Source organism: Cavia porcellus, unplaced genomic scaffold (assembly GCF_034190915.1).
Source record: "Cavia porcellus strain 051 isolate PalLab524CR breed Dunkin Hartley unplaced genomic scaffold, mCavPor4.1 scaffold_4, whole genome shotgun sequence".
Taxonomy (NCBI): domain Eukaryota; kingdom Metazoa; phylum Chordata; class Mammalia; order Rodentia; family Caviidae; genus Cavia; species Cavia porcellus.
In genome coordinates, this window is record NW_026947487.1 from 81381577 (window position 1) to 81407429 (window position 25853).

The 25853-nt window shown below is 44.2% G+C and overlaps 1 protein-coding gene and 1 non-coding gene across 4 annotated transcripts in view; both read right to left on the reverse strand.

Annotated features, from left to right (window-relative positions):
- Tspan5 (tetraspanin 5) overlaps nt 1–25853 on the reverse strand; it is a 191405-nt gene that overhangs the window by 9053 nt on the left and 156499 nt on the right. For 2 of the 3 annotated variants that reach the window (XM_063247323.1, XM_063247324.1), the window contains exons 2-4: nt 22897–22947; nt 5403–5549; nt 1579–1749 (exon numbers count right to left, since the gene is read on the reverse strand). In XM_063247323.1, the coding sequence (XP_063103393.1) occupies nt 1579–1749; nt 5403–5549; nt 22897–22947 (369 nt within the window). The remainder of the gene's footprint in view (nt 1–1578; nt 1750–5402; nt 5550–22896; nt 22948–25853) is intronic. The other variant, XM_063247325.1, reaches the window with a different exon arrangement.
- Nucleotides 16300–16436, reverse strand: LOC111757460 (small nucleolar RNA SNORA2/SNORA34 family). The gene has a single exon (XR_002791804.1). It is a non-coding gene; the product is annotated as a small nucleolar RNA SNORA2/SNORA34 family (small nucleolar RNA).

A 25853-nucleotide genomic window follows, 5' to 3' on the forward strand; every position in this document is an offset into this window, starting at 1 on the left:
TAAAAGTGTATAATTTGCTAAATGCTGATATACATATACTGCGAAACCATTACCAAAATCAAGATACTGGATCCCAGCTGGGGTGTATGTCAGTACTAGAGCACTTGCCTGGCATGAACAAGGCCCTGGGCCAACCCCAGTACCACAAAAACAAACAAAAGACAGGAAATACAATACATCCTTGGCCTCAGACTTACTTCCCATTACATTTTGTTTCTACCTTAAATTATTAAAAACAAAAACATGTTTTTCAACTTTAAAAAGCAAATTATCTAATTAAAGATGATAAAATACGCTGTTATATTCAGTGGGTCACAGTGGGGCCTGATTCAAGGGTTACTCCATAGCCCCTTCTCACTCTCCTGAGCTTCACCACCTTCAGTTCTCTCTGTTAAATAAATATGAGGCCTTGACTGTTTTAAGCCTTTCAGGACCTGTCAATACTTCAAAGCATTAAACTCATGCTAGACAAATCAAATCATGTAAACAACTGTGTTCTAGAACAGTGCAAATTGCATTTCAGAACACAGATGCAAGTCTTTAAAACTGTCTGGTCTTCTGGGTTAAAGATGCAACTGGACATCTGCCTCCCACAGATCTGTCACAAGACCAGCTCAGGAACAGGAAACACTGGGAGGTGTGGGTGTGTCCAAAATCCCCGTGCTCAAACTCATGCCTGAGGCTCAGCTTACCCCAGGACACTGCCACAGCCACCAAAAAACACTAGCACAGCACAGCTTGGTGCCGACATGAATGGGAGGGTATCCTCCCTTTGTTCAAGGTGGCCCAGCACACCCTGGAGAAACTGTCCAAGCCATACACCTCAGGCCTCATACAAAGCCATGCACATCTTACAAGAGCATCATGATTCCCCATGGGTTAGGCAGTAGCTATTATTTCCATTTTACTACTGAGGTTCTGTGAGCCCAAGGTCACACTAAGACCTTATATCTCTAGGCTCCTCAAATTTACTATTTTGATTCTGAGCAAAATGGGCCCTACCAATCCATTTTCATGGCAGGAGCTATTGCACAGTCAAGTTCAGACTCCAGAGGGAGGCAGGAATCATCTACTAAGACTCTCCATGGAGTAGAAGGCAGTAGGGGTGGCTGAGTAGCTCCAAAACTTTTGGTTTGTATTTCTATATTACTGAACAGGCATCTTTTAGGAATCTGTTTAGCAAGTACCCTACTAAATTATGTCAGCATGACCTATAAAGTATGGAAGGTTACCAAAGGAACAGATAAGAACCCATATTTAGTAACCAAATAAAACTTCAAAAACAACAAAACACTGCAAAAACAGCTATCTTCAACGGTGAACAGGCAAGGACAACCATGATTACAAGCTATTTGCTCAAGAGTTGCCCTTTTCCTTGTCTAACTGAACATAAATTGAAACAAGTGAAACAGAACATTTCCATTTAGGATACAAATCCTGTAAGTCATGAAGCAAGTGAGAAAATAATAAACAAAAAGCCATGCAGAAAAATTAGAGGTAGTTTCGAGCTGGTAGAGATGAGTATTATAGAAGCCATCCTTTTTTGTCAACTTGAAAATAAGCCAAATTTAAACTTACATATTCCTGGGTGAAGTCTATGAGGTTTTGCAAATCAATGTCATCCCTGTACGCTCTGATGTTGTTGTTTATAAAGAAATACAGCTGGTCTTTGATCCAGTCTTTGAAAACAAATGCCAAAACCCCAGCAGTGAGCTCCAGGAAGAAAATAATTCCCAGGAACACAGAAAACTAAGACAAAAGACACATACACAGAGAGCAGTTATAAGGGCTGTTCTGATCATATGTAGTTAAATGGTTCCCTTCTGAAAAGTTTGTAATTACATTCAATTGTTACACATCTCCAAAGCAGATAATCTTCAGCTTCTTAACATTTGTTAACAGACTATTACATTCCAAGAAAAGAACTTTAAAAATTAAAAATCACTTCATAATCACATTCGAGAGTCTCCAGTGTTTCATTTGATAATTAACCAACAAAGCTCATACGCAAACATGAATAATAGGAATTTCTCATTAGAGCCACATCAAGGTCCAATGAATTTCTTGTGATTAATACACTTCCTGGCACTTCAACAGTGACCTGCCCTTGCTTCACGCAGCCTTCCCCTAACTTGAAAAGACAGGTCACCCCAATATTGTACAGCTGCTTGTCATTTGTTACTGTGGCCTTGATTCTGTGTGCAATATATCCCTTTTATGGATTAAACACCATTTTAATTCTCCTTTGCACCTGCTGTGCAGTGTAAAATAACAGATTTGTTCATTTTGGACAGAGACATCACAAAGGAAATGTGTGGGGCGGGGGTGACTGTGACACCAAGGTAATTTCCAGTCAGCGAAGCAAAGCGAAACTGGGCTGACGGTGCTCCTGGGATGCAGCTGCGCCAGCCTCTCCCTCAGGAACACCAAGCTCAGGAAACACTTTAGGTAACATCACCATTCAGCACAGGGAGACTTTGGCTAATTGAGAAAAGACAAGTTTGAGCCAGCACCCACAAGCACTGTGGTAACTGCTTGTCAGTCTGGGGGAGATTTCTCGTCCACCCTGAATCCTGGAAGAGCTGGTCTCAGCCACACTGACTTCGTTCAGGATCACAGTTCCTTCCACCCACACTGGATACTTCTCCGACTTCCTGCTGAGACAGGTTATGAGAAGTGGAGCTGTGCGGGGCCAGGACAGGGTAGGCACAAGCTTCTTGTGACAATGGTGGGGGTGGCGTGTGGTCACATCTGCTGGGCAGAGATTGCAGAGCAGCAAGTGGGGCACTTAGCAGGCAGACACCAAACAGCCAAGCAGGAGACTGATGTGCAGGGCAAGGGGTGCAAAACAAACATTACAATCACTTGGCAAAGGAGAAAATGCAAAACCATTTCACCAACAGATGTCTACTGGGGATTTAGCTCAGCGGCATAAGCACCTGCCTTGCAAGCAGATGGTCATGAGTTCAATCCCCAGTACCGATTAAAAAAAAAAAAAAAAAAGAAAGAAGATTAAAAACCCGCTGCGGGCAGGCCTGGAGTGAGGACGAGGACGATCATACCCCTGCATAACAGGTGCAATCCTTTCTGACAGGCTGCTGGAGGATGCGGGGCAAGAGGATGGCACCACTGGCTACCCATGAGGAAGCCAGGCAGGGAATCTGTGCCTGCAAAGTCTAGGGCCCGATTCCAGATCCCCTAGCTCAGCTTTCTCAAGCTCCTCGTTATGTGTCCTCAGTGAGCTCACCAGTAATGAGATTTACACAGTCCTCCATTATTATTCAGAGCCACTGGCAACTTCAAATCAAGCTTTACTTAATAGAGAAAAAACAGATCAGAAAACCTATCACACCACTTCTGATCAATGCCCTCTCCTAGTATTAAACAGTCTCTTCCTTTCCTGGGGACCACCCTGGACACACAAAAGCCAACAATTACACCACAGAACAACAGACTCACAGCTAGTATATATCTGTGTACTCACAAACAAGCAAGGCAGGAGCTCTGGGAAGGTCTTAAGGAGATATTTGTTCTCAGCTCCGTGAAAGTTACTAAGCTCATTTTCCAGATTACCTGGTCAATTTTCTCATACACATAATATACATATCAAATACTGGTATCAGATTCAATCCATATCAAATATTCACATGACCCGCTCACCCTGCCCTGTGAGTAAACACCCTTTTTTTCAGAGGTACAGACATGCAGGACTCTACCAGGGAGTTCCACTTCTGCTTCCATGTCTCAGCTCCTGGGACTATCTCTCTGCGACTCTCAAGTCTGGTGGCATCAGGTCCCCACGAGGTTTAGAGGTACAGTGAGGTTCACTTCTTTCTCACAGCCTCAAAAATATTCTAGTACATTTTTTATACACAGGCCATTTTAGGCATTCTCAAAGACTTAAAAAAGCTAAGAAACAATATGATTCATTTCTAACAGTGGATTTTACAAAGGGACTGCTATTATAAATCAAATTACATTAAAGTGAGTCATAGTAAGAGGATTCCACATTTTGGGGAATGGCATCTATACTTGCAGGTAACTAAGGGCCCAAACAGGCAACTAAGTAAGATGAACTCAGCATTCAGAGGCCTTGAGTGGGCTGCAGGGTATGTGATGGGGACAAAGTACTTATACCCTGCCCCTGTGGTCAGAGTCTCACATACTGTAATTGGCACACCTAGGGCAGGTCTTCTTAGGGACTGTCATGGAAAGATGTCAGAGGATGATGGGGAAGACAATCACACACCGAACAGCTGTTGGGACTAGTTCTTAAATATGTTCTGATTTTAAATGAAAATTACCCTGGACCAGTGATGGTGAACCTGCTAAGATGAATACCCAGTCTGCAACCCAAAACCCACTTACTTATCGCAAAGTACCAACACTGTAATTAAATCTGAATGTTTTAGAAAGAACTCGTAACATCAACTCATATGTCTTCTTTTGTCTTAAGAGAAAAACAATATATGTGTCAGAGGTTCACCACCACTGCCCTAGATGGTACTGTGTCAATAAAGGTTAAGAGTGATTCTAGTAATAGGCAATGTTATAGAAAAGCTGTTCTCTGGAAATTTCTAAACATTTTCCTTTACCATTGGAGGATGGGTCCTTCTGATCCTTTCTCTGTTCTTGCAGAGTGCAGTGCACACTTCACACAGGGGACCACAGAGCCAAGTTCCCCAGATGAGCACACTCAGCCAGTTCTTAATTGCAGTCACTAATCCTACACGGGTAGTACATGCCATGCCTTCTTGCTTTTACTTTCTATTCTCTACTTTCACTTTTAATACTCACACACCCCTTGTAAATCCCCTTTTTCACAAATGCAAGTAGAACCATAGTTCATAAACTGGATTCTTCCCATGATTGTGGTCTCAAACTGAGTTGGACAAGAACTGAATCAAATTCAGTGGTTAGGCTCAATGTTGGCCTTAGGTGAGATTTAATTAGGTTGCTGTCCAGATTGGTTTGAGAGTAGAACCATGGAGAAAATGGGGTTCGTGAAATGAGTAGCCATTATATTCTTGCTAACAGCATTATACACAGCAAACACAGATTCTGTAAAGGATCTAAATATTATATCAGTCATATAAAGAACTCTGTACTGGCCAAGTACTATAGAGATTCACTTTTTTTTTCTTTTTTCTTTTAGACAGGATCTCACTGTGTAGTTCAGAGTGGCTTTGAACTCATTTATGTAGCCCAGGCTAGCCTAGAACTCACAGCGATCCTCTTATCTCAGCCTCTCAGAGTGCTGGGATTAGGCCCAGCAAGGTTCACGTTTACTGTTGTCTATCTTTACTAAAACCTACCTCTTTCAGGTTTAGGCTGAGCATCATTGGTGGCTTTGGTACAGCTCACTATTTCACACTCAGTCTTGCACGCAGTGTGATACTTACAAACTTGAGAAGGAAGGTGTTCTCCCGCAGCGCTCCGATGCACCCTGCAAACCCCAAGATGAACATCACGCCTCCCACCACAAGAAAAAGCCACACTGGGTCAAAGCCGCCAAGGTCCGTGATTGAAGAGATGTTGGACAGAACTCCCTGGAACAGAGAAGAACACACAAGACACCAGGAAGTGAGAGTCATGTGTCCGTGTGGGCTACTGCGTTTGCCTTCTGCCTTCTCCCAAAGAAAAGACAGCTTCAAAGGGCATCTGCTTATCAGGCATGACTATCCCACAATATTTAAGAGGCACTGCAAAGAAAAAAAAAGGAAAAGGGGACCAGGACAGGGCAGGCAAGGGAGGAGAAAGAGAAAAAAAGAGAACAAGGAAGGAGAAATGAAAAGAAGGAAATGTAAGTGCTGACTTCTTTCCAAGATCTAAATGTACTTTGACAAAATTTTACCAAGTTAAAAAAAATGATCCCATCAGCCATTGTATACAGAAAACATACATGTTACCTTGGCTTCTATATCCTCAAATGTAAATCATGTTGAGTAAAAATAGGGTGTAGGAAAAACACCCAACACCCTCATAGGAAGTCAGCCTTGTTCCTCAGGCCTGCAGATGAAAGCAGCTACTACTTCAAGCACCCCTGAGTTCTACAAGGAGAGACTCAACCTCAGGGCCCCTGAGATTCACAGCAGACCCCAGGAAGACGCAGATATCCAAGGACTTATGTGATTTGTGCAGAAGGATGTCTACTTTCAATTCTCAGGAGTATTGTCTAGAACTATATTTTAAAACCCTTCTATTACCTCTCCCCAAATACCCAAGAAACCCAGAGTAATTTTATTTCTTTATAAACAATGCCATTTCTTCCTGAAATCCTTTCTCCCTTTAGTGTGAAACCATATCAAATACCCCAGATATTTTCCCTCTAAAATATATTGTATACACTTAATATTCACTCAGTGTCAAGCTACTATTATTTTGAAATTAAGGCTTAAATACCCAACATTATCCATATTTTTATTTTCTCATTAAATCTGTTTTTAGCTCCCAAATCAAAATACCTGCAGAGCATCATGATGTAGTTTGGTATAAAGTCTTAATAGTAAATATTTGTTTTCAAGGCACTCCAACAACTTGGAAGAGTAGGAGCTATTCATTTGATTTTGTACTTGAGGAAAACGAGACTCAGAGCAGACTGGTGACAGGGTAAAAAGATGGGCTGTTCTGGAAAGAGAACAGAAGGTCTACTTCAGTACTCCTTCCTGCCAAGCCAGGGCTCCTGGACTCACTCTGCAGTGCTTCCCAGTTGATGCTGAGTTTAGGAGTTTCAGGCTTCAATCATATTAATGCTGCAGAAACATTTGGAGTACTTTGTTAGGTTACTGACATATCAATTTTTAAGTATCCTGACAACGGAACACTTATGAGGAAGACAAGGCTCCCAAAGATCAAAGGTCTAAGGACTGAGCAGTCATCAAAGCAAGGGAACCTCTGGGGGCGTGCTGTCCAGTGTGGATGTGCTGTACACTGACATCACGGAAGCAGCCACGTTCATGGGACTGCACTGACTGACCACTTGGTCTGATTTTGTGCTTCATCAGTTTCAAACTCTGAATAGGAGTGTTCACTGCAGGAAGGCAAAGGATGACCTAAGGAGACCGATTCTATCTGTATAGTACAAATGACACAGGAGAAACTGGCAGAAGAAGTCAGACCAAAGGGTGTTAAGGGCTTTCATTTTAAAAGAAAACCAACCTTGCTGCTCACCAAAGTTAAAGTCTGAAAGTTTTGGACCTGTTCATCTATTGGAGAGAGGGCTTTGGGGGTTGATAACACTCTTAAAATTAAAAAAAAACTAACTTCCTTATGCGAGAGCAGATCTCATTTACTTGATACCAGGAAGAGGAAGTAGCAGAGGTGAGTTCCCAGAGAAGGACTGAGTCCCACTTCCAACACACCGGGTCTCCAGCAGCAACTACAGATGGCTGCCACAGGACACAGGCTTCCTCCCAGGGGCAGCCGACCCTGTGCCTCCCAGTTGTGTTTTAGGCAAGATTCCCAATGCGAAGACTATTCTAGAATTTCACCCATGTTTAATAGTCTTTTTATTTCTGATTCATACTCAGGTCTGAACAAGAGGCAGGTTATTCCCAGGTCCAGTAACTCACAGCCATGCACAAAGGCTTAGCCTTGGTGACAACTGAACTAACTACCTGGGCAGCTCTGCACAGCAAACAAGCAAGCGTTCAGAAATCCTCACATCTGGAATATCAAGACAAAAGGCAAAAAGTTATGACCCCAACTATCACAAGATTCCTAGGTCATTTGTCCTTTCTGAGTTTAACTGAGTGGGTGAGAATTTAGCTTCTCAAGCTCATTGTGATTCTTACTCTCCCTAGAATGCAGGGGTAGTTTTAATTGAGAGGTCTCAGGCCGTTTCTCTGGAAATAATAATCATGTAGGGGCCTCTACATACTTACTTATTTCTAAATTCCAGCAAAAGACAGGACTAGAGACAGAAACTATGAAGAATTTGGGGAGGGGTAGTACTCTGTAAAGCATTGGAAAGACCTCCAAAACTTTATTTTTAATGGACCGACGATATACTCAGGTAGCTGCCAACTATAAACTGATTCAAATTTTCTTTGTTTTTTGGAGAGGAGGTCTGGGTAGAAACAATGTATTCTTTATTTTATTTATTAAAATTTTAAAATTGATATAATTGTATGCAGCTACCCTGCATTATGTTTTGAAGTTATGTACAGTGTGGAGTGACTAAATGTAGCTAATTAACACTTGTTATCGCATACAATCATATATTTCATGGTGAGAACATATTATATCTATTCTCATGATTTTTTAACAGTGCACACACTATTACTAGGTAGGCCACTGTACACCTGTCATGCCAGTTACATTCTTGGGAGGCTGAGTCAGGATGACAAATTCAAGCCCAGCACGGGCAACTTAGTGAAACCCTGTCTCAGAATAAAAAAGGGCTGGGAATGTAGCTCAGCACTCCGTGGGTTCAATTTCTGTACCAAGTGGAAACAAACAAAACCAAAACTCTCATAGTTAACAATATATTGTCAACTACAGTCACAAATTCAAATCTTGAGATGCAAAATGTTAAAGTTGATGCCCAAATGAGTTCTTTCCGCTGGGATTAGGCTTACCACCTATATGGAGAAGGAGAAGAGACAGATTCATCTATGCCACAAAGCTGTACCATCCCTAAGAGCTGGAAGGCTCTACAGAACCACACAGAACCCTAGCAACAATGATTCTGGGTTAGGAGCACAACAGAGCACCAGCCAGCCAGTCAGCCTTCGGGAGTCTTCAGAATGGAGTCTCTCACTAGACTTTCTAACTCTGTTAAGCTCAACCTGACAAATGAGGAAGTCTAGCATGAGGGAGAATAATTATAATTAAAGCTTGAACCTGGAAGAATATTAGTTAAGTTGCTAGTGATTTCAAGCGTGTTCAGACAGTACATTCAGGGTCAACAGCAGCAGTTACCGCCTGCTGCTGATGCGCCACCCCCACCCTGGCAGAGGCTTCCTCCTCCCTGATCTCACTCTGTGGCCTCCTGCTTCTGCTTCCTCATAGGAGCCCTCGCCTGGCCTTCCTGGGATGCGTGGATGTAGGACAAAGGCTGTAAAACATCACCTGCAGAGGCTGGGCTGCAGGCAGGGCTTTCACCCTGTGGAGAAAGTCGGTCCACAGAGAGAAAGCCAGGGCTTAGGAAGAAATAAAGCCTGGGAACAGGGTGGAAGATCCCAACAGCATCCCAGAACCGGCCTCAGCTGTTCCAACCTGTCCTGGAGCACTGCTCCTCACTGCAAGGTCTGCAGGAGACACCTCTAGGCTGCTGAGGAGGGTCCCCCGTCGGCCTCAGAGCACCACCACACCAAAAGCAGCAGGCAGCCCAAGTGAAGCTCATTCTGTAAACGTGGAGGCAGAGAGGGCAGTGAGGGCTTCATGATGGTCACTCTGCCCAGCGCACCGATGTTCTAAGTCCACACAGTGATTACTCCCAGGTGAACTGCCTTCAGTTAACTCACTGCCAACTCAGGTCACCAACAACAAGCAGCCCCGAGGGAACTTCTGTGTGCTTTGTCTGTGTTATAATAACATCCAGTGTGCTTGCAGCCCCAGTTCTCCATGTGAACCTGAATGGTCAGCTGTGAATTTCAATTCCAACTTTAAAACTGCAACTTACTGGGAAAAAACTGACAAAATGTCACTCAGTCAATCTCTTCCCTACCCAGCACTGCTGCTGACACTAGAAGGGTGCACACTGCAGCCTGCCGTGGGGATGTCACTCTAAGTTCTTACTTCTCTTTTATCTGAATCCTACAGGAGGAAAGCTCTGGGGGTTAAAGATGTCAAAATTACTGGTCTAGGCAGCCAATATCAGAAAACACCATCTTCCTGACCTGACTTCAGCAGAATGAGGACAAGTAACCAGCAGAGCCATTAGCCAATGTTATTTCCTTTAATTATGCTTTGCAATTGAACAGTAGAAGCAGAGACAAGGGAAAAAGTAACATACACAAAATATATTCAAGAGTCTAAATTCAGGGGCTGGGGATTTAGCTCAGCGGCATAAGCACCTGCCTTGCAAGCAGACGGTCGTGGGTTTGATCCCTGGTACCGATAAAAAAGAAAAAGACAAAAAAAAAAAAAAAAAAAAAAAAAAAAAGAGTCTAAATTCAGAAAACAAGAGGAATTCCTAAACATGTATTCTTAATAATACATTGTTGGGATACATTTGTAAGAACTGATATAAAGGAAAGATTCACAAACATCCTTCACACTGGATGTCCCCACACCATCACTCCTGGGATCCTTGGTTTCCTCTCCTGCCTGTAAGCTCACAGCTGCAGCAGCAGCAGGGAACGGGGTGGAGGTAGGGTGGCCAGAAACAAATTGGCCATAACATAAAGCACTGCTCTAAAGACAAATGAATGGCAGTCAATTTGAAAGAAATGCATGAATATAATCAAAAGATTGACCATTTCTCAAGTCAGCTTTTGGATAACTAGTTCTTGAAGTATCAATTTGCAACTTAAAGAAATAATGCTCCAGTGAAAATAGATTTTCATTGTCTATGAGGGACTAGATGGTGCACCTTTCATAACTTTGCAAAGAAGTCAGTATATGTCTGAAAAGAAGACATGCTAATGGAGTATGTCTGACACAGTATCATTATAGTAAAAGTTAGAGAGCCAGCAAACAAAAACGTATCCACCTGTGTCTCTCACAGTGCAAGGAGACTTTGGTAGCCCAGCCATGTAGACAGACCTGCTCTAGAGTGGGCAGAGAGAGAGTTCCAACCCCTGGCACAAAGCCTCCCAAACAGTATCACACCCATGTGGCTTTCTTGCAATTTTCCATGGGATTCTATGTGCAGCAAGCAGGGAACTCTGGGCCACATGTGAGGCAAACAGAACACTACTAATAGTGACCACTATTTTAAAATTTTAAACAAATACATAAAAATATAAAATTGTACATACCTATGGAGTAAATACGATTTTTAAAGACACATATACACTGTGTAGTGTTTAAATCATAGCAAACACATCTATCAGACATTATTTCTTTAGGATAAAAAAATATTCAAAGTAATCTTTTCTACTAGCTTTCTGAAGTATCTATCACATTATAGATAATGACTGCCCTGTTGTGCAACAGAACACCAGCACTTTTTGTTGCTACCCATCTATACTTCAGCACCCACTGATCAACCTTCCCCATCCCATTTCTTCTCCAGCCCCTGGTCCTTTGTAACCACTACCTGGTTCTTAAGCTTCTTTTTTTTTTTGTCTTTTTCCTTTTTTACTGGTACCGAGGATCGAACTCACGACTGCCTGCTTGTAAGGCAGGCGCTTATGCCGCTGAGCTAAATCCCCAGCCCCTGTGGTTCTTAGCTTCTATGAGATTAACTTTTTTATGTGCTACTTAAAATGAGGTCATGTGATACTTGTGTTTCTACACCTGACTGCTTTCACTTAACGTAATGATCTCCAACCTGTGTTGTTAAAAATGACAGGATTTCATTTATTTTGTGACTGTATATATGGAACACATTTTCTCTACCTGTTCATCAGCTGATGGACAGTTTCTATTTCTTGGCTATTGTGAATAGTGCAGATGTCTCTTTGATACACTGATTTCATTTCCTTCAGATATACACCTGCACTGGGAGTGTCACATCCTGTGGAAGTTTCATTCTTAAATTTTTTAAGCAACCACCACAGTGTTCTCCATAACTGCTATTCTGACTGGTATTTCAATGGTCTGCAAGGATTCCCATCCTCCCCAGCACCTGTTCTCCTTTGTCTGATTGTCCTGTGTTCACTTTCTGTGTGTGTATGATCTTGGCCACTTACCTTACCTGCCTAAGTCTCAATTCTCACATCTGTGAAGTGATACACTGTGTCATAGGCTTTATGGAGATGAAGAAAATAATCTAAGTAAATCCAAACTCTATGTTAAGAATTCAATAAAGGTCTTTCACCATCTCCATTATCGTCACTCTTACAAGAGAATAAGAGGTCATGGATGCCATTGAAGCACCTGAGAGGAGAATCCCAGCCAGCTGTGTTGAAGAATAATTTGTTTGTTTTATCAGTACCGGGGATTGAACTCACAACCACCTGCTTGCAAGGCAGGTGCTCATGCCGCTGAGCTAAATTCCCAGCCCCGAATAATGTTTTTTCTGAGCACTTCCTTCTTTGAGCCTTTCAGAAGGAAAGCCGTGGATATGCCTGACAGTCATGCTTGCTGGAGAAGATAGCATCATTTGAGGGCAACTAGAGGGCAACTAGAAACAATCTAAGACTCACCGGAGAAAGGTGGAAGGGAGAAGGGGGAAGACAGAGTAAGCAAAAGCCAGAAGTAGGTAAAAGGCAGGGGTGGGTGGAAGCCAAGAGCACCAGAATGGTGCTATGGAGGAGGTGGAGAGGACAGTGACTATAGTAACACAGAGTCACAGAAGCAGCAGCAGCAACAGCTGTGAGCTACCGGGCCTGCTGGTCTGCAGTGGCTTCCAGCTGCAGAGCCATGTCTGAGCCTGTGGGAAGGGCTGTGCAGTGGTCTGGTGAACACAGTACTCTCAGCAGAAACAGCCAGCCAGCCAAACCTCTCTCCCACCTCCCCCTGCCCACTGGCTCTTTACTGGTTCTGCTCTCTCTGGAATTTAAGCGTCTTCTCCTCAAGGTTCTGGAACAATTGAGTGTGTACTTCCTAGTGATTTCTTCTTGAAGAGGTTTCCACACAAGCCCAGAAACAAAAAGGCAAACAAAGCTCCAGAGAGTTCCAAATCAGTGCACTTCAGATGTGTGTGTGTGTGTTTCTCTTTATAGAACCAGCACAGAGCAGCCTCTGTGTATACCTGGCAAGCTCCGTTTCTTCTGTCCACCCACACAGAAAACAAATACAAAAAACAGCATTCACCTACCCCAAGGCATGGGCTTCTCTACTTTTGTATATACAAGCACATTTTCCCAACTGCCAGGTGAGAAACGGGATGGGTGGGACAGAATGTGTCTACAAAGCCAGGGGAGATGGTGCTCTCACAGTCATGGCCTGGGCCCATTCACCCTACCCCTCAGAGTAAGACTGACAACTGATCATTTCCCTAGAAGAAGGGGATGACAATTAGGACATTTTGAAGAAAATGCAGCAACCTGGAGAGGTGTGGTTCTGGAGCACTGTGGAAATGCAGTTCCAAATAATGTCCGTGAGAGGACCAAATGGGGACCTGAGGGCCACAGAGACCAGCCACTACAAAAACTCATCAAAGGCTCTCACAGAAAGTTCATGACAAGGCCACACTGCAAACTGCTTTCAATCTAAACACTGCAGAGGCCAGAGAGGATGGAATGAGAAGGAAATGCGTTCAACCTGAGCAGGACCAGGAAATTTGAGGAAGCGAGCGCAGCCTGGCTTGTGGCCTAGCACAGAGAGGCTAACACCCCTGGTTCCTTCCCAGCTTATCCTGTCAGGAAAGTCTCAGCAAGATGCAAGTAATCCTTTCCAGCAGATAAACAACTGCTGTGGCCTGTCTCTGAGGGGAAGAGGAGGTGGAGCCATCACCTTTTAGACCTGTGTAACAACAAGCAGCTGCTGCTGAGGCGGATGCACTATACCCAACAGCTGGTCCTGCTCACAGGCAGGGACTCCTCGCACACGCCCAGCCTGCCCCCAAGCAGGAGGCAGTCACAGACCACCCAGCAAAGTTCCCATGATCCCAGCCATGTGCCAGCTGTTTCCATGTGCACTTCCCTAAGATGCAAGGCATGCCTAGGAATACGAAGTTCAAACTGAAACAGATACAAAAGCTCTGGCAGACTGGATGTCCCCCAGCTTGCTCTGATAGTGAGACCTTCATCCACAATGTGATGGCACTAAGATGAAGTCTTTGGGATGCCATGCAGTCTGAGGGGTCATGATGAGTGAGGTGTCCTCATGCAGAAAGCCAAGAGCCCTGAGCTCACCTTCTTTCATTTGGCCATAAAAGAAGACGGAGGAGCTGTCCACTCACAAACCAGGCAGAGTATACCACCCTCCACTGACCTGGCGTGTCTGGGTATTGTGCTACAGCAGCAAGCCAGGTCTGACTGTACTTTCCCAGAACTAAAGTGAGGAAAGCAGTCTGTTCACGGCCACATTTACCTGTTCTAGGCTTGCAGAGGACCCCGCTCACTCACTGAGGAAAGGCTGATGGTGTCTCTTGGGAGGGGCCAGGCACAGCATTGCTATGGCATTTGGAGTGAAGATGTGTGGCATTCTGGGGCTGGGCCAAGAGGAGTGCAGTGCAGACCTGACAGGCAGAGGTCCCTGCAGCACAGCAGTGTCATGAGGCTGATGAGGGAGGGAGGCATCAGCAAGGTGGAAACAAGGTGGCAGGGCCTGGCAGCCTGGGGAGGAGAGGATGGCTGTTACTTCTGTGCTGGAAAGCCTGCTTGAAGCTGGGGGTGCTGGCACACACCTAGAATCCCAACACTAGGAAGCTTAGACAAATCTTCAAGGCCAGCCTGGAGTATGTAGTGAGTTCAAGGCCAGACCTTGTCTGGAAAAACGCAGCAAACCTGATGGGCAGCGGGAGGTGCCACAGAAACAGCAGCAGGCCAGTGGTGACCCAGGTAAGAGCTGCTGGAAGCCTGAACAAAAACAGCACTGCTGAGCCACACTGCTGAGCACTGCTCAGTGCCAATCACTGGCTACCCACACTGTTTCACCCTCAAGGTACCCCCGTGGGGGGTACCATCAGCTACACAAGGAAAGGGACACAGAGGACGCAGCCTGCCAGCCCAGGGGAAAAGGCAGCAGAGTCAGGCTCTGAGGCAGCTGAGCTGAGCAGCGTCCCACATCTGCCACGCTCTACTACCTGAAGACAGCAGGCAGCAGTGGCAGGGATGCTCACGTCTAGCACTGACATTATTTGTTCCAGCAGGAACTCAGACACAGGTCTGCAGGGCCAACACGACGAGGACTGCCTAACTCTCCCTGGAAACCTGAGACCTCAGAGGTAGGGAAGGGCTGCTCCAGCAGGATGATCCCTTCAAGGATGGTTATGTTGGAGACAGGGCAGCGTGGGGCAGTCTTGACTCACAAAAGGCGACTCACCAGATGACAGGCTGCCAGCAGAACAGGGCCAAGCCTGAGCAGGAACTGCCAAGCCCAGGGCAGTGGAACTCAGCAGGGTCGTTTCCAAGAGATCATGCTGTCACCTCTTAAACATCTGCCAGGCGCAGATAGCAGATCCCTTTCCACTGAGGGGTTTGCTCAGCAGGAAGTGGGCAGGGGCAACCGGGGAGTGGGGTTGGACTGAGAACCAGGACCACCACCTGTGCCCCTTGGGGCCTGGGTAGAGCAATGCCTACTGTGGCATGAGGCTCAGTGTTGCAGAGATTCCCCAACCCTGTCTAATAATGGATAGGATTTGTGCCTCAAAATGAGAGGAAGGCAGGGATGGCTAAGAGAAAAACTCAAGTTCACTAGAATTTTGACCCATTTGAATGTTTGCCTTATGAAACTCTACTGAACAAAGCTCAAAGAGATACTGAAAGAAAATGGGATTTTTCTTTCTTTTTTTTTTAAATTAAAAAGCATGACATAATTTACTAGGCAGAAATTTAAAAGTACACACTCAAAGAAATATAGTGTAAGTCCCCAAAAGGGAGGGGTGCACTCAGTTTGGAGCTTGGAATAGGTATGTTGTTTTTCGTAGTGGAAATCTATAGAATTTGTGAACATCAGAAGTTCTGTTTTAGAGAATGGCCCACCCACAGAAAGATAATGGCCCACTTTTTAGCTGAAACATAAGAGTTCCACAATTTAAGATGCTTTACCTAAAAGCATTCTTTGAATGCTTTCAATCAGTCTTCATCTTTTTTTTTTAATTTTAAAGGGGGTAAAATTAAATAAAACAGAACAAAATAGGACATAAGAAAGCAATGTAAGAGACACAAATTTCAAAGCTAGACGACTTGAGATCTTCACTGTCTATCATATTGTCTCGTTTTCTTCCTGATAGTTGTTCATGTCTTCACACACAGAGAATTCATACAAAACAACATAGTATAAAACTGATCTGAACTGAATGAGAAAGGCGTTTTAGGTCTTCCAAACCAGACAATAGGGAAGTCACTAATGGCTGTAGTAAAGTCTCCCTTCCTCCTCAAAATAGCTGTCCACACCTTCATGTATACTGAAGCTCAACAAAACAAAATAGGCAAGGAGGGAGGGGTTGCTTGGTTTCCCCGGGGCTCCAGGTCCCAGCATGTCTCTGGTTCCAGTAAACACTAGTGGCTCCCATCCTGGGCTGCCGGAGCCTGCCAAGCTCACAGCCTCACACAGGCGGGGTGTGGTGGTGTTGCTTCAAGCTGTTTCTTTCTAATGAATTGACCATTTCACTGCCCAAATTCTGAAATGGCCAACAGACCATAGAAAGACATCTTTTTAGGCTCCTCCTTGAAACCAACAGCATCAGGAAGCGGCCGGCCTTGAATCAGGGCCATCAGTCCCTTTATCTTAATAACAGGTTTCTGTACTGTACCAATTAAGCTAATTTATGAAGAACTGAATATTTCAACACATTAGGTATACTGATCAGAAGGTGTCAGGTTATGGGATAATCTTCCAGTCACTGACAAACAGCCATTTGGATCCCCCTCCCCATCTCTGTAGATAAGAGAGGGGAACTGGGGTTACCCGGGTAACTGGGGGAGAGGTGCAGACAACCTTACTACATTCCAGTCAGTGAGACGAACCCTTTGCAGAAGTCTTCTCAACATTTCAGAGCACTACTCCTGAAAGTGATTTCAGGGAGTCTGTTTTCTATTCCATTCACCAAAACTTCCAGGAGCAAGGAGCCTCCCCACCCAAGACAAGCTGAACCCAGAGGCTGGGGTCCCTGTCCCCGGCTCTTTCCTTCCCCCCAAGCCCACAGAGCTCCATGTAGGAGTGCAAGGGAAGGGGAGGGCCAGGTTTCCAGTCTAACCTCTAGGCCTCAGCCTCCCCACCCCTGAAACAAGGCCATCTTTCAGATTAAGCCAAGGGATTAGAGAATACGGACATCCATAAGAGCATTACCATTCTCTCCCTGCTCCTCTGTGGAGCAGTTTACATATTTTCATTCATTTACTCCCAAACTTCCTCTAGGTGTTCATGGGGGGAGATGTGATATACTTTATACTGGACAGAGATGGCAGAGAGGACAGAGTTCTGTCCCCAGGAAGTTTTCAGGCCAAGCTGGGTCAAGATTATCACTCCATCCTGGGGCTGGCCGTGTTAGGGGTGGCTAAGTGTCAGGACAGGGCATTTTTCCTATTCCAGGAAGAGAAATCCTCCCTTTCTTGCTTCCCATTGTTGTTAGCTGGCAACACTTCCCCAGAAATTGCTGGTGCTATACTATACTCTCTTTGCCCCAGCTAAAAACCAAGGCATAAGCATGGCAGTTGGTCAAACAGAAAAAGAAACGCACTTTAACTGCTCTGTGGAAGGAAACTCCCACTTCTGCGATGGAAGTGGCTCTTTTCTGTCTCCAGGATGTATGGATTAGTTATTTCAATATGGTGCCCTTCACACAGACATCAGAAGTCACATGTACTTTTGCTTCCTTTTTGCTGTAGTGTGTCAGCCCAGTAAGTTCAGCAGCGATCAGAGGCCACTACCCATGGTGGCAACTTGGTGACACATGCCACAAAGCAGTATTTCTCCAAGGCCACATGCTGTTCAATGCCCTAGGTACTGGGCAATACTAGTACCAGTAAATAAAATTCCTTCCCTCACTGAGCTGGCTGCTTAGTGGGGAGAGACAGACAATTCATTTTAGGGGCCATAACATGGCAAGTCCTACAAGGAGGTAAAACACAAGGAAAGGGGAAAAAGGGGCAGAGGTCCCCGGGTGGATACCTTAAACAGGACAAGGGTGGCACTGAGAAGAGACCTAGAATAGAAGGAAAGCACCAGTGGGCGTCTCTAGGGAGCAGTTGGGTAGAAGAGCAGGTGCAAAGGCCCTGGAGTGGTGAGGCACATTGGAGAGGCTGAGGAATGACAAGCCGCCAGGTGCAGGCTGGTGTGCAGGGAAGAAGGGAGCCATTGGGAGGTAAGTGACAGGGCAATGGGCACCTCCATGACTTTAAGTGAGGTGACAACTCTTCCTGGAGGGTTTGCAGTGAGAAGAATCTGCCTTACGTTTTGAAGAGTTACTTCAGCTGCTGCATGATAACAGACCAAGCATGAGGATTTATTTACAGAGAAGCAGAGGTAGGAAACATATCAGGAAGACTCTGTGCTCAAACAGGCAGGATGCAGTGGCTGGTTAGGGCAGAGCATATAACCATGGAGCTGGAGAGAAGAAACTGACTGTTTTTCACAAGAATTGCAGGCCATCAGACAGTATTTGCTGATGGACTAAATGCAGAAAGAATGGTATGCAGAAAGAATGGAGATACCTGAGGAAGTAAAGGACAAGCTGGCCTTTACACAATGAGGGGCGGGGAGAGCAGGCCTGGGAGTCAGGAATGCTGGCATGGATGTGTTACATTTCAGAAGCCGTAATGGTCATTGAAGTGGATTGCTCGGCAGGCTACTGGTTATGCATCACACCCAGAGATAGCAGTTTGGGAGTGGTGAGTGACAGGTGGATGTTTATGCCCCAGGTTCAGAGGAGACGTCTCAGAGCATCAATGAGCATAGAAGTAGTCAGGACAGAGCCTGCATACCCTAAAATTTAGAAGTGCAGGAGACCCAACCAAGCTGAGAAAGCACTATCTGAGATACAGAAACCAAGAATAGGCAACCTTTCACAACCAAGCAGAGAATGCTTTCCAGAGAGGGGGACGCACCATGCCTCATTCCTAGCTCTATTGAGAAAAGCTCCTGAAGACCTGTGTGAATGTGACATGCTTCAGGATCCACATGGGTTCACTAAGCAAGTGCTGAGTTCAAGTAGGACTTAAGTTGACTAATCATAGAAAAGTGAAGGACAAAATTTATTTACAAAGACAGGATATTGAGTGTGATGACAAGTACATGGACCAGACACTGCTCAACTGGTGACACTGCAGAGCACGCAGGAGCAAATGAGGGCCAGCCCAGAAAGAGATTTCTTGGGGACATGTCATTGGCTCTGTTCTTGGCCTGCTCACTGCATCAGTGCTCATAACTAGGCAGGATCTCCACAATCCGAACAGAACAGCTGGGCCTAACCCAGTCCACGGAATCAGAACTTCCCCAGGTGGCAGGGCAAGGAAGAGACTAAAGGAAGGTCTGCCCAAGATGTGCAGCTGAAGCCAAGCGGAGCTGGGTGGGAACATGGAGACAACAGGTGCAGACTTTGGAGCAACCTCAGCAGGGAGGCTGCTGCATCACTGCACCAGTGGTGACCTCGAAGGACTCGGAAGACAGTCACATAAGGGTGGACAGAGAAACCAGGTCATTGTGCAGCAAGCTGTGAGGCTCAAGCTGCATGGACACCAGATGAGGGGAGAAGGGACACAACCCAACCACACTCCCATGGCCCAAAAGTACCCTTTCAGGGGTACAGAGGACACACTAGGCCAGAGGAGCATGACTGTAATGGCAAAGGGACTCCAGCCCACCCAGAAACGTTCAGCTGGAGACAACAAAGGAAGCAAGCCTCTCCCCGAGAGTCCTTGGGAGTAACCTGCAAACACTTATTCTGTGGGATCCAAGAGGGCAGATCCTGAATCACTGAGTACAAGGTAGAGGGACATGAACAGTAAGAACAGCTCAAAGAGACATAAATGCTGGGTACTTTGGTTTGGTGACTGTTAGGCATATTTTCACTGATAACTAGGATTTATCTGCAATGTGCTGTCACATTTTACATGTATATCCATACCCTTCCGACCATGGTGTCAACTCCCCCAGGACTGAAATGACATTTTCCATATTTCTAGGCCCAGCACAAACCCTATCACATATTATGTGCTCAATAAATGTGATCTGGATGATTCTGTTATGATTGCAAGCTGGCAGAGATGTAACAGAGTTGATTCATGCTGCATAATTGTTAAAGCTTCTTCCAAAGAGCAGATTCTATCATCACTGAAAAACTATGCAGAATCCAGCATCCCTGGGGACACAGGCATGTTCTAAATCTTCATGGTGGATTTGGAATTTATATAAAATTATTTATAATTATTTCTTATATTCAATTGCAATATTAGTATCAGTTTAAAGCTGATATTAAGTATGAAGGGGTAGTTATTTCTCTCTCCAAAGCTTCTATACTCCACATAATATGCTTAAGGCTTCATCAATGAAGGAAATGTGATCCTTACAGGTGTCTCAGAGATGTAAATTTAGTTGTCCAAAGTCACACAGATGAAATGATGAATAGAGAAGGCAAACACTGAACTCAGGTGTGTTTAGCTTTATCTTAAGTTGATGCTACTAAACAAATATAGTCGGGGTGGGGGTGTTAAATGATTATTTCTCACAGTTTTGGAGATGGGGAAATCAAGCTGAAGAAGCCAACAGACCCAACACCTAGTGAGGGCCTCTTTCTGATTGTATCCTCTTTTGATGAGCAGAAGGGTCAATGGCTCTAATCCCTTCTAATGAGGAACAATATAACAATCTTAAACAAAGTCCAATCAGCACACTCCTTACTCAGTGGTATTCTCCATCCTAGAATACATCCAACCTTCTGAAGCAGTCTGCCAAGTCTGTTCTGCGCTCCTCCAGCTTTATCCCCTAATTCTGTTTGTGTTCTCTCCCATGGAGCCCTACTGGCCTTCTGGACAACTGTGGGATCACTGAGACCCTGGCTATTCTCTCTCCTGGACTCTTTTCACTTCATTACCTTGCAGGGCTCTCTTACTTTATCCAGGTCTTCATTCCAAAGCCACTACTCAGGGTATTGCCAACTATAGCTCAAAGCAAGATCTTTACCTACCATTTTATAAGCGGTCCCTAAACTACACCTGTGTTTCCTGCTAGCACTTACTAGGCTCTGGATGCGTATTCTTGGACAGTTACTGTCTCCCCAGTGTTTGCTAGAATGCAAGCTCTCAAGGGCAGGGACTCCACACTGCACTCTCATGCCCAAGACCCGACCTGTGACCAGCTGCCCTCCTACTGGGCTGAACGCCCCCTTTACTTTCTATCACCTCTGCTTGGCCTCCTCTGGCTGCCAGGCTGTACCTGCATGAACTTGGCCAGTTCACTGGCTCTCAAGAGAACTTTCGGTTTACTGATAATAGCACTGACAAAGAAGGGACAGCTATCTCATCGTTTTTAACAATGTGTCATCCTTCACTCTTATTTGTGACATGCTACCAATTTCAGAAGTTTTTGATTTTATCAGAGAAGAGACATTTAAGGCAACCAATGAAACAAAAAGATCATTATATATCAAAAGGAGAAAAAAACTTCTTCAAAAAGACCAACTGACAGTTTACTGCTTGAATAGACAATCAGCTCATTGAATGTCTTCCAGCATTCTTTTCAAGAAATGCATTCTTATTAAAGGAGTTATAAAAAGCTGGGTTATCTGGCATTTAACCAACTGGAAGGCTTTTAAAAGGGGAATTTCTGAGATTCCACCAATACAAATCCCTAAACTTACCCAGGGTAAGGAAGAAACTAATCATTATCCAAGAGAGGATTAATACACAACACAGAAGTTCCTGGAGATAAAGTTATCTCTGTTTTAAGAACTTAATTGTCTTATATTATCATTGCCTTGTTTCAAAGAGTTGTCTGCTGCAGTGGCATATTTATTTTTTATAAAACATTTCATATACTACAAAGGCATTTTGTAATACAGTTCGATACACTTTTGGGGGTGGTAGTGCGTGGGGTGGGGCCCAGGGCCACTGGGCAAAGCACTGAGCTACACCGTGGCTAGTGGCAAATTTTCAAAACTCAGGATTTACTTTGAATTTTGTTCTACATGATCTCTCTGAACATTGTTTTAACTGTGGAAATTCCCATTGGCACCTACAGTCTTTCATTTGCTGAAACTTCTTAGCTTTTCTTTCCTTCCAATTTACTGATGCTGGCCACTAAATGTATTCATTTGTCACTTCAAAAGAATTTTTGCCTTCAAGTAGTGGTCAGGCCCAAAGAGTACCTACCCAAAAAGAGTGGTTTTCCAGCAAAGCTAGAGCTAACCTTAGTTTACAGAAGTTGAAGCAATCTGAGAACTCTCCACTTTTACAAGGTGGGAGACAGGCAGCCTTGCAGTAGCCAAATACTAAGAGACAGAAAACACTAAAAGTATCTCCCTCAAACAGTAACAAAGAGGAGGTTTAGCTTCATTTCTGAATTGCAATTTGGCCTTGGGAGGGAAATCTGATGGAAAAAAATACAATGTGAAGTTTATGGAGGTGCGCACACAGGGTGTCCTTCTCAGGCATGTTCTGCATCTTTGCCATCACTCAGAACATGCTGCTCCACATTTCCAGGTTTTTCCTTTTTATGACACTGTAGCTATCAAGTTTGAAAATTTCTTAATACTTACAATCAGCAGCCATCTATTCACATTATTTAGCATAGTGATGAATTTCACTGACATTCAAACATGAATTTTTATCTGGCTTTCTTCATACCACATGATAACAGTTTACAATACAACATACTAAGATACTGTACCATTTTTAATACTCCAAAGAATTTTAAAATGAGAGAGACAGAAAGAGATGTTCCAGGTAGTTTAGTGGTATTTTTAAGCACAACTGAAATTCTTGGTGCTAGGTGAAGAAATACTTCATGGGAACATGGTCCTAGGCTGATAGGATTCTAAACACATCCTCTATTGTGTCTCAGCATCGTTATTTTTGTGATTATTTTGATGCAGTGATTATTTTAGGTTCCACTTCTGAGAGTCTTGGAGAATGTATCACTTATCTTCTAAGAATACTCTTTTAATAAAGATCAAGGACAAAAGGCAGACATACACATCCTCTAATTTAAATGTGTGCATTTTCATGATAGCTGACTTACTTTTTCATTCCACGCCCACAGTCCAATTCCAAGGAATGCTATTCCTAAAAACTGAAAGAAAGAAAGCAGTGTAAATATAAGGCAAACACCATGTTGTTACTAATACAAATAAAGTTTTCAATCTTTTGTCATTTTACCTATGAAACAGCTTTCTCTAAAATCGAAGGAATCATCTTTATTGGGAAAAGGATCACATTTTGTTGCTTAAAATGATTTATACCATAAAATTATGGTACTTAAAATTATTTATACCAGCCAAAAAAGGCTGGAGACCCAAAGGTACATTCCTATTATGAATAATAAAACTAGGTACAGTCTGAAATCAAATGAGTTATCAATAATACAGAATGTTACCATTTTGGGGAAAGGAAAGGAGATGCAAAAGTGAGTGCCCCATGAAAGAGGCCCACATTGCACAGCCATTGGGTAAGCAGGGTCTGAATCTGGAGCCTCTCCTCAGCACTGCACTACTACAGCAGGACAGGTCATAGAGGGCTTGCCCTTCTTAACCAAACCTTTACTTCTCTATTCAGATGAACAGAACAGGCAAGCCCCTCACAGCTCCTTAGGAGCGAATAAGGATCTTAGCAAGTTCAGCGTGATCCAAACAAACTCCTGGATTTTTCTGTTTTTCACACTTAGGTTACTTCATTGTTTCAGAGGGCTTCTATGACCTCCTGGACTAAATTCAGTTCCACAACTTCAGGCATAACTTGGGACAGACAACATGGGGAGCTGAACTAATCATTCAGTCCAATACAGAGTTCAGGTTGGGAGGGAACTGACAGAGGGGAAATGGATGGTCAACAGGGATTCTCTACCTTCAGTTAGTTCTCATTGCAAACCATCTATATAAGACATACACAATTTTCCCTTACATTTTAACATCTCTGGAATTAGACTGTATCTTAGAACTGAAACAATTCAGTATCTGTTTCCTTTCCCTTGATAGTACTTGAAATAACAGTGTCTTATAGTTGGGGTGCCACAGACCAGGAGACACTTGCATGGGCTGTCTACTTGGTCCTGAGGAAAGATACGATTTCTCATCTTCACTGTCCATAGCAACTCTGATTTCCTTTCCAAACACTGAGGTGCAAAAAGTGGGCAGGCTGGCAAGCAGCTTCAGTCTGAAGGCAACAGCACTCCCTGTTTATTTTACTAACATCTCAATTAAGTTAAATGTCAGGAGAGCTGTCCAGAGAGCACACAGAGAAAATGAGTGGGGGTGGTTATTCTTTTCTGCTCCAGGGAAATCTGAGAACCATGTACCTGGTAGAATCTTGGTCACTCACAGCAGGGAGTCTCTCTCTGAAGGCTAAGGTTATAAATCCAAGTGAAGCTGGGCAACTAGCAGGAGCAGAAGCAAAGAGGGGACTGAACAACAGTGCAAATCTGCAATGTAGTGTTATATTTAGAAGCAGAATTTCCTGGAACTCCCCAAAATTATCTGACACTAAATACAAGAGTATGCAATGCTTCCTGAGCTGCTACACAGAAAAGTTTGAGCACATCTTTGACGTGGCAAAAACTTAAGTCACTGTTTTTCCTACTGCTGCTCCCATAGGAAATGCTATTTAAAAAGTGTGTTCAAGGCTTTCTTGTTTTCAACACCCCAACAGAAGGACTGGTCAGTCTCTCTAGTGCCCTCATCAGCATGCTATTTCATTTTACCTTTCAGATCCCAAATAACAAAATATGAACATAAACATTGTGCTACAACCTTGTTCACAGGGGCTTGGCCGAGTACCTGTGGCCATTGTGTGCACAGGGCCACAGCTGCCCAGGGAACAATGAAGAGGCACAGGGTCAAGCTCTGTTTCACACGCTACCCTTTCCCTGGTGACCCAGCTGGCTCCCCAGTGCTGATGCTCACACATGGAACTGGCTGTCCTCACCAGCGCAGTGTTCAGACAGTGTCACCAGATGCAGTATCACAGGTGGCTTTTGTGCAGAGGACACTGTGGTCAGCCATCCCTGCTGCTGCTGGAAGGTGGACATACTACTGCCTAGGCCCCTGTCACCTGTCATGTGTTTTATTACCTACGCAGCACTGGATTTAGTCCTTCATCAGCAACAAGTCTCTTTCAAACTCACAACAGCTGAACTTTAGAAAGAGGAAAATGAGGCTTAGATAGTTTGAGCAACTGACTTAGAAGCACACAGATTCTACCTTTCTGAGTAGAGGTTTGATTGAGGTGGCCACCTGCTTTAAATTCCCTTCTTGGAACAGAAAGTTGCAGTATTCAAGTTAGAGTTAACACCAGACAGTATCAGGACACAGCAGATTCCCCCTCCATCAAGCACAGAAGGCACTGAGTGGCAACAAGATAGAACACCTAGCCTGAGGTGAGATCTGGTTATAGCAGGAAAATTCCCATGCCAGATCCAGAGAGAGAAAGAAAGAAATTCAGTGCAGGGGTGGGGGTCGGGGGGGGGGCACTTTTTCCTTTCCGAAGTTCTGGGTTCTTTGAAACAAAAAGCTTTTCTCTTTCATGTAAGTAGCTTAGAAACCAATGGTTTTCTATAAAAAGGAGAAAGAGAATACAATTTAAAGAAGATTAACAATTTTCTTTAATGGCTTGCTCCAATATCTTCCACTTTGACTATGGCTTTAAACAAAGGCTTAAGAATTTGAATGAAGAACACAATTTGAATGTAACAGCAGGAGTGTAGGGCCTGGGCCTCAACTTCATACATACCTTTGAGGCTACATCATCAGCAAAGGCCCTCCCAATTATTGTAGTCCATATGTTTTGTTTTAAAATCAAATTGTTCCAGCCCCAAATAATTAAATAAAGAAGAGCCAAAAACCAGAGATAGGCATGCAATTGAAGCACATTCAAATTTCCCCTTCCCACCTCCTCAAGAAAAGATGGCCACAAACCGCACACTGACCTCACTCTGAAACCCAAAGGTCACCTTACAGGGCAAGGCTGAGAGCTCTTAGAGGAAAC